The following is a 21,397-nucleotide window of genomic DNA, read 5'->3' as shown; positions in this document are numbered from 1 at the left end:
CAGCAGGAAGCCGAATAAAAAGACTCTCTGAGCACTGCATTTAGCAGCCTCTCCTCTTCTAAGGAAGGTACCAGTGTACACCACGTCAGCAACCATTCTTCAGGACCCTTGACTCAGTACAAGAATACAGCTGTGCCGATGCACTCTCCTCAGTCAGGAGAGTGAGCTGTTTAGGGAGCTTTTTACATTTTTTGGTATTGCAAAATGAAAATCCAATCCAATCCTTACATTAATGAAATGTGATAAGCTGGGGTGGGTTTTGATGCTGACACATGCCTCATATACCTACAGGGGAACCAAGCCTAGAAGAGACAACATAACTGGCTTTGGAATCAGAAAAGTCATTCTTGAAAAACTATTTGGGCAGGAGTCGCTCTTATTTATTCACTGAGAGTGGGCTTCTGCTTAAAGAAGATATGGGCTAAATTATACTTTAATGGTACATTTCCTTTCGCATAGAGAACCGTGGCAATCCAAGGACTGGCTTTAGCCATATGGAGGGAGGGAGAAGGAATGCTATGAGGTCGCAGGGCTGTAGCCGACATTCAGGTGCTGTCAGTGTGAAGAGTGGTATAGACAGTAGGGTGGGTCTTGCTGGGATGCAGCTGCCTTCAGCTATTGATCTCTCTGTTCTCCACAACTGGGGATGGGAGCTGGGGGCATGTGTGACAACCAGAAACCCTGGGTGCTGTGATGGCAGCCATTAACCTCCAGCTGGCACTACCTCCAGGACTGCTCAGTAAGGCTATAATGCATTGCCATCCCTCCTACTGGGAACTGTAAGAGCCTGGATTTGCAGTGCATCGGTGCTGTGCCAGGGATTCAGATGGCTCACAGACTACATGGAAACGCAGGCTAGAAGAGACAACATAACTGGCTTTAGCATCGGAAAAACCTGGGATGGAATCTATCTTTATTTTCAACATATTGCTATGTGACCTCTGGCAAAGGCTTTTAAAAACTCTTCTTAAAACCCGGGAAAATGGGAGGCTGGCCCACAGCGCAGTGGTTAAGGGAGCGGGATCACATGTGGCTGACCACAGTTCAAATTCTAGCCCTCGCTGCTTGAAAAACATGCCAGGCATGTTTGCATGCATGCCCCAAATCCTGACAGGTTAGAAAAATGAATGGACTGTGGCATGACCATATCCAATGCAGGGTAGTCTGCTCCTCCTTCTCTCTCTCTCTCTCTTTCTCTGTCTCTGGTGATCACACACTTGCTTGGCCAATTTAAAAAAAATTGTGACAATAGGATTAAGAATATATACCTCATAGCTTTTCTATCATGATTAAATTAGACACAGTAGTTCATCTAAGCACTGGCCTGATAGTAAGCACTAAAGGTCACACAGTTTCATAAGCACTGAAGATCACACAGATGGAGGAATTAGAAGAGCTGGAATTCCAGTTTTTCTAACTCACACCTGAGTAGTATTTTCTTCAGATTTTTTGCCATATGGCAAGTGTGTTTGCCAGAAACAGAAAGAGAGAGGGAAAGTAAGAAATCACCCTCCAGGGGGGATGGTCACACTGTTATCCCTTCCTCTCTCAGGATATTTGGCATGCATGCACCTGTGCCCAGAGAATTTCTCAAGCTGTTGAGTTCGGGACTCAAACCACAGTTGGCCACGTAGAATCCAGCACCTTAACCATCATGCCACCTGCTGGCCCGTGAGTAATTTTTTTTTTTTTTCTAAACATGGTTTAACCAATGTAGTTTTCAAGGACTCCCTTTGGCAAGCTGGACTAGGACAATATTAATGTTGACCTTCACAGCCTTGGCAATCGCAGTCAATATCACAAACATTCACTGACTTACTATGAGTGCTCCTGGGGACTCTGAGTCAAAAGCAGAAATGAGGAATACACAGCACAACTCCAGGTGAGCGGCTGGGATGAGAAAGTACTTGAGAATAAGCTCTGATCCTTACCACTTCACGCTTTTCCACTTCAAACCAGCGGGAAATGCCAGGTAAACTCTGCACCAAGTATAATGATGTCCTCTCCACCCAGAGACTCTACAAAACATAAAACAAATTAAATGCCTGCATTGTCCTTCCTTCTAGGTACTGTGCTCTGACCAATGTTTGTCTTTCAATATTATCTTTTCCTTATTTCTGTCAGCCTTTCTTTAAGTCTTCATTGGAACCCTCAAACTATCTCAGTAAGATACTGCTGACGCTTACGCAATAATTCCATTCTCTATTGCCTAAAATTTTATTCTATGTAAAATAAATGAGTTCCTACTTCAGAGAGCAAGCTTCCAGGTATAAAATTTGGCTATGTAAACTTCTAACTTAAACTCCTTTTACTCCTTAAGGTTAAGCTACTTAACTATTAGGTTGTTGGGAAAGGTATAATGTATTTTTCTATGCAAAAATGCATCATGACTTTTCCCATGACCCAAGAGAAGGGGTAAACACATCAGCTGGTCAACACAAGATTAGAATAATAGAATCCTGTAGAAAGAAAGAGTTTTTAGAAACACTAGAAGATGACACTAGGTTTTGAAGAGGCAATATGACTGCTCAAAAGCAACTTTCTAATTGTCTGCAGAGCCAGCACCAGAATGCACCCACTAAACCCTCTGGCTCCTCCTCCATTGCCAAATCCATTGTGCCACATTTTCTTACCTAGCCAGATCTGTATTCTAGAGCCAGTGGAGGGAATGGGGGCGAGGGTAGGGTACTTCCTCTGGTCAAAGTGAACAACCCCAGGACACACAAAACCATGGCAGCCTTTAGTGTGAGCTGCTGCTGATAATAAGTTTCTCTTTTGTCAACCAGGCTACAGAATCCATGTCTCATCTTTCTTATTAAACCCAGTGTATTCCTAAGAGGATAATCAACTTTGCGAAATTCCTGAAACAGTGCCATTTATTCAAACAACAACACAAAAATGGAAGAATTTCTTTGAGCCAGCCAAGATGCATGGAGATGAATACAGCAGAGTCCTAGTGACAAGAGCTGGCAGTGTTCTGGCAGTGACAGGGAGGTAAGCAGATAATTAAGCACTCAGTGTGAAAAGAAAGAAAGGAATGCGCAAGGTGCTGAGAGAAACCCGGAGGAAGCAGGCAGGCACCAGCCTGGGGGAGGAGGGCAGCAGTCTTGAGGAGGTAACACATGAGCTGAAGTTTGAAGGTGAGTAGGAGTTTGCCAGGAGGAAGCAGCAATGAACAGAGACATGGGAGAGGCTTGTGAAGGGCATGGCGAGAAAGGAAGAGAGAAGCTGGGTACGACTGAAGCTGGGATGGAGGGGGCGTTGAGTGAGAGTGGCAGAGACAAGCTTCTGGAGGGACAGTTTGGAGCCAGATTCTGAAAGGTATAAGCAGAGGAATAAGGACCTCAAATTCCTATGTTTTGGGGTGGAGGGTGTTGCTGTACTTAAAGTGATGGCCATGGGGTGAGGTGGTGCACTAGAAAAAGCAATGGAGACAGTGTCAGGAGATGTGTGTCCTCAAGCCGGGTTTACCAATAATTAGAATGTGACTTCAAGCAAGTCCATTTCCACTCAAACCTCATTTGACTTTCTGTTCACTGAAAGCAATTGCAAGGAAAACAATATCATTAACTATATCTTTAATTGATTTTGGAGAATGAAAAGAAAAATATAAATATTCAGAAAGGACTAGAAAATGATCACAGATCTTTTCAGTAATATTTCAATGGTGTTTCCCAGTGACCGCCTTAGGTTGATACGTAATTCAGCAGACCTGGTGGCACGAAGGACTGATGTTTATCCAGCCCCACCCTCACTCTGTAAAACTACCACAGTTCCTCTTCTGATCTTTTGCCTGTGAATAATTCTCGGAGTTTTTTGGAGCCCCCAAACCGGCACTTAGGCAGAACTGGCTTGGAACTTAACACTAGGCTATCATTACTAATAATGTCAGGAGGCTGTTTTCTATGTTAAGTAGAGAATATCTGTGATAAAGCTGCTAAGCCAGTTAACTAACCCACAACAACAAGCTCATTTTGCACTGCTTGTTTAGGTACAAAATACTGACTAACTGAGGATGTATCCGGTCTCACTGTGGCACTGTTTTCAAGCAGTAGACAGATTATAATTTGTCTGCTGAACAAACTTTCCCCTTTACCCCAGAGAGGCTGTGAGGAATCTTATCCCTTTCTGGCTGAGAAAGTACTGAACTAGCAAGGCATACTGGAACTACTAAGAGCACAGAACTCAACAAATGGAAGCATCCAAGATTTGCCTCGACTCCAGGCCCTCTCAGAAGTCCTCATTATACATCATTCTAACAAGAAAAAGCAGCAAAGGACAGAACAGAACTTACACACCATACCAGCAGTCTACACAATGTTCTCTGTCTCAGGGTCCTCTTTCCCCTGTTCCTTCTGTAGTCTTTACTAATCTTCCTCTACCGTATCTGAGAATACACATCCTGAGGTTCCCCAAACTGGTTCAATAAGAAAGATTAAGAGGACTGAATCCAACCATGAGTTCTCAAAGATAGGTCTAAGGACTATCATCAGCAGAACTGTCACCAAAAAAGCTGATTTCAGGCCCTCCTCCCAGAACCCACTGAGTTAGGATTCTGGGCCGGCAATCAGAATTCTGCTTGGTTAGGAAGTACCCCATGCCACTGTGATCCATAGCAGAGCTGGAAAACCACTAGACTACATGATTTCTACAATCCCCCTTTGGTTCTGTCATTGGGCACTATTCTGAGTAAATGTTTTCTGAGAGTCATGCCCTCCAACAGCTCACGGTCTATGGTCTATCTGAGGACACAGCATGTAGTAAGAATTACAAAGTACCTTGAATTCATTCTCTTTATCTTTTGTGCCTTTGTGAAATGGTCTGTCATAGCGAAATTTCCAGATATGATTGACTTTATAGAAACTTTTGATGTTGTCTGGAACACCCTCTCGCTGCAGAACCTCCTGGCTCTCCGGAATGGGAGTTACAGCATATATCTGCAAATCTAGGAAGAAGGAGTCAAGGAGGGAACCCACTGGGCAAGCCCCGGGGAAGTGCCTTGAGCTGAACTGTGACAGAGACGAAAGGATAGGGAACAATCTGGAGTTTCCAACTCCATTATAGTAATTTAAAAAATTGCCAAGAAGATGCCAAGAACTCAGTTTATAGCAAATCACACTTCAAACTATGGGCCTTGACTAATTGATATATAGTGCTCAGCAGGTGAGTCTAACAAAGTGTCAGTTTGAACTTTCTTTAACCTATCAATTTATATATCATTGACTGTGGGTGTGTGTATGTGTGTGTAGTGTGTGTGTGTTGGGGCAGTGGGAATGGTTTGAGTCTTAGGTAATCAGAATTAGAATAATCCTAATCATAGTTCATTAGACACTCTTTAATCTGTGCATGGCCCTTCACAATTTGTTTGTTTATAATAATGTGTAAATATCCATGAAACCAGTACCAAAGACAGACACCAGAACACCAACAATTATTTACATTTACCAATGTGATGCTATCCCAACCTTCCCTCAAATGCAGTATCTACTCTCCCAAATCTTGTACTGATAAGTGGGAGATTTAGCTGTAGTTGATATTTTTAAAATTACATTAAAGGAATGTTAAATTTTCTCATAAGTTTACCTCCTTCTCTTATGAAAGAATGATAGCAAAGTATACTTCCTTATGTAATTTCTTGCTTTTGTTGCAATTTCGTTTCTGCTTTGATATGGGGTCCATAATCATCAGAGGGAGTTTCAGTATCAGGAAGAGGCAAAGAAATTCCAAAGAGTGCCAGGGAACTCTGCCTTTGTCCCTAATGCTTAGACAATGAGAGTGTGAATTATATAGCAATTATTCAAGGCTTTCTGGGATTTCATAGCTAAGAGTCCCCCGTATATACTGGGGTACCTTTCTCTTCCTTCCTCAGTCCAAAATGAAAATGTATCAGGGGAAAGAAGGGTAATGCTGTATACCAGTAAATATAATGCTGTCACTTCCTTGAACTGAGGCAATTACACAGGATATGTCAGATGGAAATTATTCTAAGAGAAATTGCTAAAAAAGAGCTTTAAAAGCAGGGTGGAGATACGGAAGAGTTTTAATTAAAATGGAAAAAATTCTTTAACAGAATCTTTAAGGGAGTTCTTGTCAACTGACACCATGATAATAAATAGAAAAATTAAATTCTGCTCAGAAGGAGCTAAGCTAAAATTAAGATGATGAGAAAGAGGGAGAGTAAGAACCTAGCTATTGAAAAGGGACCAGGAGCTGAACAGTCTTGCATAAGAATACTCTGCAGCTAATAGCCAGGGCATTCTAGCTAGATTTAGCCTTTCTAGAGAGGATACACTGAGCTTCGGCCTGGAAGATGGTCTCGTCGGGCTGGTTTGCGTGCTGCATGGCGATGGCATGGGGGAACTCGTTCAGCATTCTCTGTTGGAAAGCTTCCAGCCGCTCATAGTCATGCCCTCGACACACGAACTCCTTATTCTGGAGGTGAAACCAAAAAAAGAAATTAAGACTACATGACTGAGTGCATTCATTACAGAAAGAAGCCGAAAACGTGACACTGGTAGTGACCGACCCGCATGATCCACACCAACACGGCATAACACAATAAAAACAAAAATACAGTGGAATTGTCTGAAAAATTAGTCTGAACATACAAAATGCAGAGCAGAGATCATGAGCTCCATTCTCTATGGCTTTTAAAAAACCAGTAGAGAGCCTTACTCTGTCTGACTGGTTCACCTGAAGGAGGTACAAAGAGGCATCTGATCCTTAAAGCACCAAAGTACAAAAACAAAAAATCATGTTTCCTCTAAATGTTAATGCACAGGTGTTAACAGACATGGCTGTCAGTTGGATATCAAACGCATGAGGATAAATTCACAATTTGGAGAGGAATAAAACTATGCAAACTTTAAAAATGCATTTTACTGCATTCATTCTTTCTTATTTTTTTAGTTTGCTATAAGGTGCATACACTTGCAGGGGGGGGGGGGGGAGGTTACAGGGATGGGGAGAGAGTGAGAAATCACCTGCCCAGGGGGTGGATTGCCATGGGGTCTAGGACTCAAACTGTGCAGTCAGCCATGTGGGATCCAGCCACCCTAACCTCCATGTCACCTGCTAGCCCACTTTTCTTTTGGGTCATCCGAAAAGTCATGATGTATTTTTCTATGCAAAAACTGCATCATGACTTTTCTGGTGACCCAAATGAAAGGCCACTGAAATCAGCCTTAACACTTTGACCGACTGGAGGGAGGCATCCACGGAGGGGAAGAGTGAACCCATTTGTACTGTGACTTCTAGCTGGCACAGACTCCTCCCTGCCATAACTAGCTCAACTCAGCTTCCTGTAGCCAGGAATCCTGGTAACTGGCTGAAGCTAAGATTTAGGACTTTTAAGGCCTCCCTAAATGTTGGACATATTTTTGTTTTGTTTTGCAATATATAAAGGGTCTTCATGAAGTTAATGGAAAATGTACATTATGATAAAACTGCATGGATTAAAAATTTTTTGCACTCAAATAAAGTTAAACTTTAATTCTGTTTTTCTACAAACTTTTTAAAGTACCCTTGCATGTCTGTACTATGTGGGTCATGACTCTCCCATTATGGGAAGAACAGTGGAGATTATTCTTGAAGTAAGCTGGAGCTGGGAAGATGGGTGGGTTTCCAGAAAATACCTTAATGACCTGGTTAGATATGAGGAAAATCTTTCTGACAATTTAATGATAATGAAATTACAGATGTTGAGCATAGTCACTGATGAGGCGCCCTGCGCATATCTCATTTAACCCATAAACACTTCAGAGGCATTCACTCATGCCCTATACCATTTTATAGTTGGGAATCTGAGGCCCAGTGCCTTTAAGAACTTTGTTAATTGCTACTAGATTCTAACTCAGTTATGAGTCCAGGGTCTGGCTCTATCTATTCTGAACATGGCCTGGTATGTTTAGAAAACAGTCTGAGGAGCTACTAAGTAAGACCAAGAGAGGTGGTGACATCCTGAATCCTGAAGATCTTTAAGAAAAGGAGAGAGCAGATCGCAGGGAGCCAACATTTTCAAGCTCTACGAGGTTCCTTTCACCACATAAAATGTCCTAAGGGAGCTAGAAACAGCTCTGGAGCTGCAGGCTCAGGTCTGCAGCTGGAAAAAGATTAGGGGCAGATGAGCTACAGGAACACAATGGGACTGGACACTGAGAACTCATCTCAGGGCTCTACGCCACCTGAAGAAAGCCTTATCCTTTGAAAAACATAACTGAAGGCAGACTCTATCTAGAAATCTGGACCCCCCAAACAATCCTATGTTCATAACTTTTGAGATAAAACTCACTACTTCTGATGCCATATTTTAAAATTATACTTTGGCCTAGCCTGCAGCCTCGTGGTTAAGGGAATCAGATCCCACATGGCCAACTGCAATTCAAATCCCAGTCTTTGCAGCTTGAAAAATACATAAGGCCTCTGTGTGTGTGTGTGTGTGTGTGTGTCCGTGTTCACATGTGTGCACGTGCACACACATGCATGTGCACCAAAATCACCACAGGAAGGAGAAATGGAGGAGAAGGGACTGGAGCATGACCATGCCCCATTGAGGGTGACTTCTCCTCTCTCTTTTCCTCTCATTTTCTCCGGCAAGCACGTGTGCCTTTTGGCAATTAAAAATATTATACTTAAAACATAAAAATGCTTGATAAAATTGACAACACATCCCTTCCTGCATTCTATAGCTTCCAAAATAAATGTCTGAATATCCCAATAACAGAAATATTTTTTTAAAAAAAGACTTACATATAAACAATAGTTTGTAAAATCAGAGAAGTTACTCTAAGCATACAGGCATTCAGTGCTATTATGAAGCTATTTTGAAATAAAAGATTGGGGTCTGACATTTGGGTCGCTACAAAATAAAAAGTAATTAAGCATTCCCCCCATCAATGCCTTTTAAAAGAATAATCTTACCTTTTTGGGGTATAATTCACACATTATACAATTTTTATCCTTTACAAATGTATAACTGACCAATTTTTAGTATATTAACAGAGTTATACAACCATCAGCACAATCCATTTTCTGAACATTTTCATAGTCTCATTAAGACTCCATACCCATTGGAGGTCACTTCCTATTTTCCCACCCTCTAGTTGCTGGCAATCATGAAACTACTTCCCATTTCTATGGATTTGCCTATTAAGGGATTATACATCATGGCCTTTTGTGACTGGCTAATTTTTTCAAATAGTTCATAATATCTTCAAGTTTATTAATTTTATAGTAGAAATCTGTATTTCCTTCTTTTTTATTGCCAAGTAGTGATTCATTATATAGATATACTACATTTTGTTTATCCACTCATCAGCTAATAGACACATGGGCTGTTTCTCCTTTTTGGCTATCATGAACAATTCAGGTGCAGGCTTTTGTGTGGATGTATGCTTTCAATTTTCTTTAGTATATACCTAGGTGTGGAACTGTTGGGTCATGTTTATCAATGTCTTTTAAAATTTTTACTTATTTTTTTGCCTGTGGGCATATGCACTTGCTGGACAGAGAGAAAAAGAGAAGGAGAGAGAGAGAAAAAGTAAGACAGTAGCTCCCACTGGGGATGGCCACACCACATTCCCTTCTCCACTTCTTTCAGGATTTTGGGCACAGACACATAAGCTCAATGTGTTTTTTTTTCTTTCTTTCTTTTTGGAGAGGTTTTTGCTATAGGGCGCATGCACTCGCCAGATAGACAGAGAGATAGAAAGCGAGAAACCACTCCCTGGGGGGATGGCCATACCGCAATCCCTTCTCCTCCCTTCTCCTCTGGGGAGGGATCTTGGGCATGCATGCACACATGCCTGGTGAGTTTAAGCCACTGGGTCCAGGACTCAAACCACAGTCAACCACATGGGAGTCTAGCAACATAACCATTATGCCAACTGCTCTTCCTCCAATGTGTTTTTCAAACCGCCAAGTCTGAAATATGAATGCCAAGTCAGCCCTATGGGATCTTGCTGCCTTCACCACCACATCACCAGCTGGCCCTATCCATACTTTTTATAGAACTCATTTTCCCTGAGGGGGGATAAAACCTACTTTGATAGTACAATTATATAAATGTATTAATTTAATTGAGCTTCAAGAATTATCTTAAAACTGATCTAATAATGAAAGTAAGTTTTTAATGTTCTTATTTGTTTATTTTAAATTGAAGGACTGACTGGAATATAATTTCCTAAAACAGGTAAGTTCCCATGATTCTGAAGAGTGCAGTGTCCTTTAGAAACCAATAGAGGGTGACCCTTCTCTTTGATTTTGAAGGAAATGTCATTTATATACAGAAAAGTTATTTTTTTAAAAGTCTGATGATACAGATATTGATTCATCCTAATTGAATTTGAACAAAATTAATTATATTAGCCAATGCTGTTTCCCAATCTGGTCAACTTCCTTTAAAAGTATGGTTCCTAAAATCTTCGGATTTTTTTTTTTTTAAAAAAAACCTTTTAATTAACAGTAACTGCACAAAATATATAAATGTCCAGTGCACCTCATTGTATCCTTGCTAGTTAAAATGCGAATTTGATCTAGAGCTGCATTACGACTTTTGTAGGGCCACAGAATACTTATATATATTGTATAACAAAACAACGAACAGTTAAAAATATGCCCAACATTTAACAAGGCCCTAAAATCCTAAATCTTAGCTTTGGCCAGTTAATAGGATTCCTGGCTACCAGTCTTTTGCCTTCATGGGCCCTTCCTCCATTAGAGATATTACAAATTATACTGTATGGAGAGCCAGCAGGTCCATGGTAGTTAAGGTGCTAGACTCACACATGGCTCGAAAATCATGCTGAGTGTGTGTGTGTGTATGTGTGTTCAAAATCCAGAGAGGAGAATGGAGAAGAAGGGGTCGTAACATGGTCCTTCACCCTGGGGCATGATTTCTCACTTTTCTCTCTGTTTCTCTTTGATGCCATATCCTATGGCAAAAACCTATAGAAAAAGACAAAAAACATTGTATTGTATGACTTGCTTGGTATATTGATGGATATATCAATAGTAATATTATCTACTATATTATAAGCAGTATATTACAGCATTTTCTTCAACCTATAAGTTTTTTTCTTCTGTTGATTTCTAAAAATAATATAAAATTTTGTGGGCCCTTTATGGTTTCTAAAACACCATATCTACTATGTATAATAGATAGGCTACTTTGGGGTACCATAAGAAGAACATAAAATCTTTTACTTTGCTGATAACAGCTTTAGAGAAGCATAATCACTTTTAAAAATAATTTTTAATTTAATTTAATTATTATTATTATTTTTTAATTTGGCTAGAGAGAGAGGAAAAGTGAGAAAGCAAGCCTCCAGGTATGGACTCAAACTGCAGTTGGCTATCCGGGAGTCCAGTGTCTTAACCACCACGCCACCTGCTGGCCTCATAATCACTTTTAAAACTTAGTCTTTATAGTAAGTATGAATTTGTCATTGTTTGTGATTTGGACTCAAGTTTTCCTCTATCCTTTGACAGGCTCATCTGCAGAATCAGTTTTGTGACCACGCACATCATCATGTAGATTCTCTTCAAATGTAATGGGGAGCTTTTGCATTATCTCCATACAAATACATGGTCATTTCAATCAATTAAACGAAATATCTTGCTATTATCTGTTTACTCCATGCAATACTAATCTTTACCTATCTAGTGTCTGAATATTTTAGATTAATCTACCTTCCTGTCTACCTGTCTTTTATACCTAAAGACAGATAAGCTGGGGCCAGCAGGTGGTGTGATGGTCAAGGCACTAGACTTCCACATGACTGGCTGCAGTTTGAGTCCTGGACCTGGCGGCTTGCTTTCTCACTTTCTCTCTCTGTCTTCCTCTCTCTCTGTCACTCTCTGGTAAATGTATGTGCCTTATACCAAATTTTAAAATAATAATAATAAAAATAATTAAATAAGTAATTCTTTTAAAAAGGACAAATAAGTTAAAAATTACTAAGCAAACAAGAAAATGAAATATGTTTCCTCTCCCTTCTGTGAGTATATCCATCTCTTATTTATTTATGTGCACTGACAGTTAAAGTAAGATTCAGGTAAATACAAACAACGAAAATATTTATATATTGAAATTTAAAGTTGCAATAAATTGGCACAGTTTTACAAATTATCCCAGCTACATCAGTTGCTTGACAAAATATGTTTCCTCTTTCAACGGATGTTTTTATATCAGAAGAATTATAGATGGAAGTGTTCAATACATATCCAAATCTATAATATACTACTTGGCAAAAAGTAAATAGAAAAAAAGGAGTTGACTCTTCCATTATCTAGTATATACCTTGGAATGCCTGGAAAACTTTCCTTTGTAGGAAGAGTTTATACTAAAGAATAAATTGGATCTCTTTATTGGGATTTGTTTTGTCACAAAAAGGCCAAACAACACTCGTTACATGATTCTGGCCATAGGGTTTCCATGAGATTTTTTTGTTTTCATTTTTGACAGAGATTTCTTCCATATGGTGTGTGCGCTTGCTGGAGAGACAGAGTAAGAGAGAGAGAGACAGACAGACAGACAGACAGAAGGCCAGAAATCATCCCCTGAGGGGATGGCCACATCACAATCCTGTTTCCTTCATTCTTCTCTTAGGATTTTGGGCTAGCACCATATGCACCAGGCATGAGTTTCAAGCGGCCAGGTCTGAGACATGAACCACAGTCAGCCATGTGCAAGTCCAGCAATGTAACCAGTGCACCATCTGCTGGTCCCTCTATGTAATGTTAAACTGCATGGTTTTCTTTAATCAGCAACTACCAGCCTCCTGCAATGCCCCACCATTTCTCTAATGCTAACGCTATGAAAAGTACAGATGGAATAGAATAGTGAATGCCACACACAGAAAAGTATGACCAAAGACTGCTCATAAAATAAAGTGAACTTAAAAAGGGATAGATTGTTTGGTATTTGGGGAAATTACTCAAAACAAGGCATTTTAGAATAATATAGTGCTTGTCAACTAAAGGATAAAAAAAAAAATTCATGACACTATTACTTGTCCTATAGAATGTCATTAGTATTTCAGTTAACTTGATTGGGATATTTGGGTTAGAAGTATGAAAGTACATTTTTAAAAATAGCATATTACTTACTCTTAAGAAGAATGGAAATTTCTTCCCATAAAATCCAACTCTGAAGAACTCTGGTTCAAGACGCTGCTGGTCCATAATTTTGTCATACAAAGAAGCTTCCATCATCTAGGGACACACAGGGAAAGGTCTAAACATTTTATCTTAATTTCATCCCCTTAATTTTATCTCTTTACAGAAGAGAATATTTCTCCTCTGACAAGGAGAACTTCACCTTAACTCTGTTTGCAGAAAAGGGTTGACTCCCTTTTCTTATGCTTTTAAAGTAGGGATCAATAAACTTATTCTATAAATGGCCAGAGAGTAAATATTTTGGGTTTTCCATGCCATATGGTCTCTGTCACAACTACTCAGCTCTGCTTGGCCCACAGGCTCTAGTTTGCTGATCCCTGCTTTGAAGGGTCAAGTGTAGAATTACATGTTATCACCAAAAAAAATTATTCCTATACATGTAGTCTATAAAGGAAACATTTTCTTCACAATTAAATAGAAATTAACCTGAACTATTAGAAGCAAAGTCTTTCTGGAGAAGTCTCATGCCAGATATACCCACCTGTCGATTTGCATCCATCTCAGTCAAGGTAATTTAGGACATTTGGAAGGTGCAAACTTGGACAGATTAGACCAACCAAACAAACCAAAGGAGACCCATAGTGCAAAGTGCTGTCTGGGCTGAAATCTCTTAAATGTGTCTTTGACAATGTTGCAACTATGAAGTACATAAAGCTTATGGTTTTCCATTCATGGTATTATCATCCCCAGGGTTTCCAGAAGAAGATTAATATTGCATTTGAAGACTCTTCCCCCTACTCCCCATCCTCAGTAACAGCACCCTAAAGAGCAATTGGCATGAAGTATAATGCTTTGGGTTTATAAAAATCTTAGTGACTATGGCACCCAAGGGCTCTCACGGGTAAACACTGTAACCTCGCTTCTGTTTCAGGGACAGTATGCCAAGAGAAGAACAGCAACGTTTTTATATAAAACCACAGTGCCTGCCAGAGTCGGCATGATGGACTGGAGTCAAAACAAGGTTGTTCTTTCTGCTTTTTCACATGAGAAGAAATGTTGATGAAGTGCTGACATGAAATACTATGTCAAAAGTACAGAACCAGCTTGCTGAGTAAGTTATTTGTTGTGGTGTAAGGTATTTCATGAGCTGTTAAGAGTTTATGATATCATCTCTTAAATGGCTACCTTGAAATTAAAAGATAACATCATAATCCTTTTATAAAAATATGTAAAAGTTGATTATCCTATTTTTAGGAACACTCAAGAAGCTTAGGACCTCGTCAGGACCTTGTGTATTACTTGCTACTACAAAATGCCCATGATGCTAAAGAACAGAACTTGGAGGGCAAGGAGGAAGTGTGTAACTTAAATGCTAAGGAGGTAAAAGACATGAGGTTTAGGGACACAGAATATTCAGCTCCCTGAGCTCTTGGGTACTAAAACTGTGGCTTAGCTTTAGCAAATAAAAACATGTTTCTGAAGATAAAGAGAGTCAATACCTACACACGTTGGCCTTAAATGATTTAAACATGGGTCAGTTAGCCATTTCTTCTATTACGCTTTGCAAATTATGGGACCGGGAAAGGTATATTGTTACAGAGATTTATGTACGAATCTCTTCAAACAGTGTGGAGATTTTCCTCAATAAACTGTAAGTATTAATCCTGGAATAGACCATGTATCTCAAATGAGGTGTTTTAGAATAGATCAAGAGCTTACTTTTTATATATTAATCAAAAGCACTGCCCAGATAAAATTGTTATTTCTCTGTATAAATAGCTGAACATGTTTCAGAGAAAACACTTACCTTGTTTTTAGCTTTTTGTTTTGTTTTGTTTTTATTTTTTTCGTCACAGGGTGCATATGCTTGCCAGAGAGAGACAGAGAGAGGTAAAGAGAGAAATCACCCCCCCATGGGAAGATGGCCATTTTGCAAACCTTTCTTCTCTCAGGATTTTGGGATGCAGGCACTTGTGCACAGCATGATTTTCAAGCCACCATGTCCAGGACCTGAACTGTAGTTGGCCAGGTGGGAGTCCACTGCCTTAACCACCATGCCACCTGCTAGTCCTGGAAACACTTATCTTGAAAAAGGTTTCTGCCAGCTATATCGAGATGATCACCAAGTTATCATCACAGAATCACACTGGAGAGCTTATCATGAATGAGTGCCATGGCTTGGTCAGGATGGATGCAGGTACCTTACCCTCATCTTGCTCAGGTTTCTGTAGTCATAATAGCTCTCATACTGCTCCGCGATCTTCCGGCACAGGATAATGCCATTCTCCCAACACTGCAGACAGATAAGTGACAGAAGTGGAACTATCTCCCAGCATGTGCTGACTTCCACCCACAGGCCAGGACACAACTGCTTTCAGGTCACCAAGCCTGACTCCTTAATCTTTTATTGATTTATTTTTTGGGTTGTCAGAGGAGAAAGCACCACCCTCCCCATGGGGAATAGTCATGTCACCATTTCTTCTCTTCCACTTCGTTCTCCTGTTGGGATTTTGGACACATGTGTCCAGAATGTTTCTTAAGCCAGTGGGTTCAGGATTCAAATCTGAGGTCAGCCACCTGGAGTCCGGCTGCCTTATCCACCAGGCCATGGAGCTAGCCCACTCCTTAATCTTTATAGCATATTTTTAATCATATTACTGTAACTTTAAGCATAAAAACATATGCTAAAAAAAAAAAGTAAGTTACTAAAAATCCATAGAAAGTTGGAAATCATGTGGTGCCAGAACAGTATCTTCTGGTATGTTTTGGAGATTTCATCACCTTGAAGTTGTAACTGCAGTTCCATCATAGCCAAGCAGTTGGATACCAACAGCTCCTCAGTGCTGTGGAGAGAATTACAACCAATCCCCCCAAGGCCCAGTTATCTGTGATTGGTACCCTGGATTCCTTGCTTGACTAAGTAGCACCTGCAAATTGTGAGAGTCTAACCCAGGTGCTTACTTTCAACAGAAATGCAAAAATTCTTTGATCTGGCATAGGTATTGGCAAACTTTCTGAAAGCGCCAGACAGTCAATATTTTAGGCTTTGAGGTCCATATAGACTCTGTCACAACTACTCAACCCACCGGCCATGGCAGGAAAGCAGCTGTAGACAAGAATAAGAATGTCTGTGTTTCACTAGGAATTTACCTGTGGGCACTGAAATGTAAATTTCATGTAACAGTCACATGTCACAAAATATTATTTTTTAATTTCCTTCAACCACGTAAGAATGTAAAAGTAATTTGTGGCTTGTGAGCTATACAGAAATAGGCAGTAAGCCATCTGACCTATGAGTCATAGTTTATAACCCCTAATCTAGCACAACCTCCTGGAAATGGGTTAATATAGGAAGCCAGGAACTCTGTAACAGTTTATTCTAGAGGCAGAAACTTCCCAGTAGGCACAAAGACATTCCTTTTGCTATTAATGTAATGATATGTCAATGCAGTTAGATAAATAATAAAGGATGATATGAAAGGAGCAATTTCCTTGCATCAAATTTTTAGGTATACCCAATTATGTTTTGTGAAAGATGACAGCCACTGGTTATATTATAATTTTCTGTTTAACATTCACAAATTGGAAGAATATTTAAATTTAAAGCACATACCTCTAAAGTATCCAAGTGTTCACATCAAATAAACAATGGTGGTCATATTCCCCAATTTAAAAAAAAATAGTTTTTGAAGATAGAGGAGGGGAAGTGAGTGATGTACTGAGCTGCATCATTAGGCTTGTGTGCGTGTGTTTTTTTTCCCCAACACCCTAAGACCTTTCTAAGCATGTGAAGGGATGCCAGAAAATTATTTAGATTAATTCTATTTGATTTATTTCACCTTGAAAATATGGAATGTGTAGAATGCATGCCAGTTTGAGGAGAGAGTGAAGTGATGATAATGGCTTTGCAGAAAGTAAATTACTTGTGTGCTTTGGTCTAAATGTTTCTATCATGTCAAAATTGATATGTTGAAATATAAATCTCCGCAGTGATAGTATTAAGAGGTGCGGCCTTTGAAGGAGATTAAGACATGAATGTGGAACCCTCATTTTTGGCATTAATGCCCTTATAAAAGAGGCCCTAGAGAATTAGTTAGTCCCTTCTACCATGTTAAGACATAGCAGGATGTGCCATCTGTGATGAAGGACGGCCTCACCAAACACCAAATCTGCCAGGGCCTTGATCTTGGACTTCTCAGTCTCCAGAACAATGAGAGATAAATTTCTGTGGTTTATAAGCCACTCAGTCTATAATATTTTGTTATAGCAAACCAGAGGGACCAAGACCATGGGTGTCAAAAACCCTCTAGATCAAGGTTTATCCAAGTTTAACACAGAGTTCGTCCACATTGGAATCTCCTGGAGTCTTCCTTTGAGTCACAGACTTACTGTCTAGGGTCTGGTCCTGGAAATAACACATGTTAACAAGCTTGTTGCTATTTCTAATGCGCATTGCAATGTGAACATCCATGATTGGGAAAGTAGATATGCATAAACTAGAAACCCAAAGAGACACTAGTCACTGCAGGAGAGACCAGGAGTTGGGCAGGGCCACTTACTTTGCCTCTGTCAAAGTTCTGGATGATGGTGAGGTGCAGGTGCTCTTTGCGCTGCCATTCTGTTTGCATGGGGTAGGTCAGGAACTCCCTGAGAGGCCGGTCAGACCATTCTAACAGCTCATCGTACAGCAGAAGAGTATATGCAGCTTCTGTAAGTCAAGTAGGAGAGCAATGACTGACATGGGACGTCAAGCCACACCCCCTCACACAGGGCCGGTTTTGGATAAATTGGAGAAAATACTGTCTTCAGAATTTCATGATACAGAAGAGAAGAGCATGGAATATAAGCAACACCATGTTAATAAATGGTTCTTTTGGATGAAGGAATTACTGGAGATCTTTATTTAATATTTTGGTTCTCTGTCCTGTTTCTTTCTTTTTTGTTTTCACTATAATGTCCAGATGCTACTCGCCTAATACAAATGTTCAAGGGTACCTTGTTGTAGCTCGTTCAAAGATATAGGGAGACATGCCTGTATTTGCTAGGAAAGTTCACTAGTGAGTCCCAAGGAGACTTGGAGCAATTTAAAAAGGGCATGCTTAGAAAACAGAAAATGGTAGCTAAATTCTTCTGGATAACAAAAGACTGAAGAATTAAAACTGGTGTTAGAGGAGGAGGATTCAGGGTATAGAATGAATGTAGAAAGGGCAAAGAAAACAGAATAGATAAGTGAACACAACAATAACAACAAAGCGGGGGTGTGGTGGGGAGGGACAAAGGCTCCACAGTGTAGTGGTTAAGAGCTGTGCAAAGGAGGCTAGACCAACGTGACCCACCATGGCTTGAATCCCAGTCCTCAGCAGTGTGTTGGGTGTGTGGGCATGGGTGCCCAGAATTCTAATGAGATAGAGAAATGGAAGCCCATTTTTTTCTGTACATGCTCTCTGGCATTAGAGGGTGAAAGTGCTGGATGAGCTCTGTGTGTGTGTGTGTGTGTGTGTGTGTGTGTGTGCACATGTGCACGAGACAGAGAGAGAGAACACTGTGGTGGGCTGTGCGATATGACTCCCTAGTTGATCCCACAATTGTTGCTCCCACAAATTTCCAGTAAAGGCTGCTGAAACCATTACATGCTAGATGCGGCTGGATTTTCTGTAGATGCAAGTATAGGGGTGATTTTCCGCACACACTCACGTGATAACCTGTGGACATAAGCATAGTTGGCAGATAGTATATTTAACAGAATTCTTGCCATCTTGCTGATATTTTCCTTTCCTGAACCACAAATAGTTCTGGTACATATTCTGATTTAGTCAAACAGATCAGAGTAGGCATCAGAATTCATTGTCATTGATGGAGAACTATAATGCTTTTCTTATTTAATACTAAAAGCTAACTCATTTACCAAATTGAAAAAAAAAAACAGACAAACACGTTATTAATCTATTTAACCACAAACCCTTAAGTCTCTCCAAAGATACAATAGTAGCTTTTAATGTAATATCAATAAGTGGTAATTCTTTATCTTCATTTATTTATTTGAAGGCAACTACACATGAGGCTCCAAAGTAATGTGTCAGGTTCTAATATTATGATTTGGCCATGTCCATGTATAAAATATAGTTGTAATAAGAAAGAAGAGGGCTCACGTCACTTTTGTCTTCTTTTATTTGTTTTTAGAGAGATTTTTGCTATAGGGTGCATGTGCTTGCCAGAGAGACAGAGAAAAACAGAGAGACAGAAATTGAGAAATCACCCTCCCGTCTCACAGGGGTATGGCCACATCGCAATCCCTTCTCCTCCATTCTCCTCTTAGGACTTTGAGTACATGTACATGTGTGCCCATGGTGAGTTTCAACCAACCAGGTCCAGGACTCGAACTGCAGTAGACTACCTGGGAGTCCCGTGACATAACCATTACACCAATTGCTGGTCCCACTTTTTTCTTACTTATTAAGTGCAGAGGTGCCATGACACACAGGCTCTGGTCTTTTTTCCTCTTTAGTTATCTTTGGTGAGCTCTAAAATCTTCTGCCTTCCATTACTGCTATAAAAGCTCTCAATACCCACCAGCAGTCTCTAGCCCCTTCTACTCCATTTGCTACTGTTACGATTTTCCTTCACCGCAAATGATGAGGTTGCTCCACTGGTTATAACCAGGCAATGACTGCTAGTAGCTAAAACAGTCCATGTAGGCTTCCTCAAGGGATGGAGAAGGCTGCTCATGACTTGATTCCTACCAATCTCTCTACTGTTTCCCACTGTCCCTCCACAGATTATAACTGAGAAGTCTATCACTGGCTCTGTTAAGAAGGCACAATAGCTACTCAACATCCAGCCCCACAGTTGGAAGCCTGGGTCCCATTTTCATTTTTCAAGGAATGAAGCAAATGCATCTTGTTTGGAGTCAGCTGGGCCCAAGTGAGCTGCCCCAAAGGATAGGGAGCCTTCTGTGGCATAGGCACATGCTGACCTCTTTCCTGTGAGGATTGAACATGTGACGGCCAGAGAAAACATTCACTAATGAGAGTCAGTTAATTGCTGGACAGAGAATAGAGCGAAATCACCATAATGTAAGTTGCATTACGAGACTGCTCTGAATGTACAGTGTTATAATAACCAGATCTTCACATCTGCGCTGTATTTTGAATTGCCTTCTGGTTTTCTCTGAGAACTCCTGATGTTTAATTTCCCATGTAGCTTTATAATAAATGCTAAACATCTATGAAAACCCCATGTGTATCTTTGTTCCCTCATCCACCCTCTTTGGTCTTGTCATCTGAATAAACCATGGTTCCTCTCACATACCACAATGAGTCACACCTACGAGCCCTTCAAAGCTTGTTACTTCGAGCCTTTCCACCTTTCATGCAAAATAACTCCTACTTTCTCTTAATGACCTAGCTCAGGAGTTACATTTTTTGTCTTTCAAATTTCATTTGTATCTTCCCCAGCACCTGAGTACCCAGAAAATACCCTAGAGACTAACTAATCACTTCACAGGATTAGGTGGATGGAGGGAAGCCCTCCCTGACAGCTGCTCACAGTGACTTAAGGGACAATGAAGGGAATTCTCCTACACTGCTCGTGGGAATGTTGATTAGTACACCCACCATAGAAAACAATATGGAGGTTCCTCAAAGACCTACAAATGAATACAGTAATTCCACTCCTAGGTATCTACCTAAAGGATCAGAATACACTCAGCTGGAAAAGCACTTGCATAACCATGTTTATTGTGATATTATTCACAATTACTAGAACCTGGAACCAACTCAGATGTCCATGAACAGATGAATAGTTTGAAAAAGAGTGGCACATATACACTATGGAATACTATTCAGCCATAAAAATAAAAAAACAATGAGACCCTGGCATTTGATAGCAAGTGGATGAATATGGAAGATTTACTGCTAAGTGAAGCAAGCCAGACCATGAAAGAGAGGCATTATATGTCCCCAACCACTACATACCAAATGTCTGAACTCTGGCAGAAATGGAAAGATTGGAAGGTATAGAAGCATGGAGAACAACTGTGGATTAACAGTATGGAAGGAGGGTGGGAAATGAGGGAGGGTGGGGGGAATCAAAGGGAAAAAGAAAGAAGCAAAATGGAAAATTATCTGTTGATGATAATGTGTATGGTAATAACTCTGACTGGACTAATATATAGTATATTCATGCTGGAAAAACTCATTTTATATGTTGTAAAGATAAATAGAGATTAAATGTAAAATAACAATAATAATAAAAATGACAATGAAGGTCAAATTCATAGATA

General features: G+C 40.1%; 1 protein-coding gene across 4 annotated transcripts in view; it reads right to left on the bottom strand.

Moving 5' to 3' along the window:
• The window catches only part of DOCK4 (dedicator of cytokinesis 4), a 164,464-nt gene that overhangs the window by 29,945 nt on the left and 113,122 nt on the right, over nucleotides 1-21,397 (bottom strand). For all 4 annotated transcript variants that reach the window (XM_014588159.2, XM_014588162.2, XM_014588161.2 and 1 more), the window contains 6 exons: nucleotides 17,676-17,824; nucleotides 15,323-15,409; nucleotides 13,108-13,212; nucleotides 6,291-6,432; nucleotides 4,779-4,945; nucleotides 1,932-2,018 (listed from right to left, as the gene is read on the bottom strand). In XM_014588159.2, coding sequence (XP_014443645.1) covers nucleotides 1,932-2,018; nucleotides 4,779-4,945; nucleotides 6,291-6,432; nucleotides 13,108-13,212; nucleotides 15,323-15,409; nucleotides 17,676-17,824 — 737 coding nt within the window. The remainder of the gene's footprint in view (nucleotides 1-1,931; nucleotides 2,019-4,778; nucleotides 4,946-6,290; nucleotides 6,433-13,107; nucleotides 13,213-15,322; nucleotides 15,410-17,675; nucleotides 17,825-21,397) is intronic.

The sequence above is a fragment of the Tupaia chinensis genome, unplaced genomic scaffold (assembly GCF_000334495.1).
Source record: "Tupaia chinensis unplaced genomic scaffold, TupChi_1.0 Scaffold000262_1, whole genome shotgun sequence".
Lineage (NCBI taxonomy): Eukaryota > Metazoa > Chordata > Mammalia > Scandentia > Tupaiidae > Tupaia > Tupaia belangeri.
Note: the sequence above shows the minus strand (reverse complement) of the source record. Positions and strands in the feature narration are given on the sequence as shown.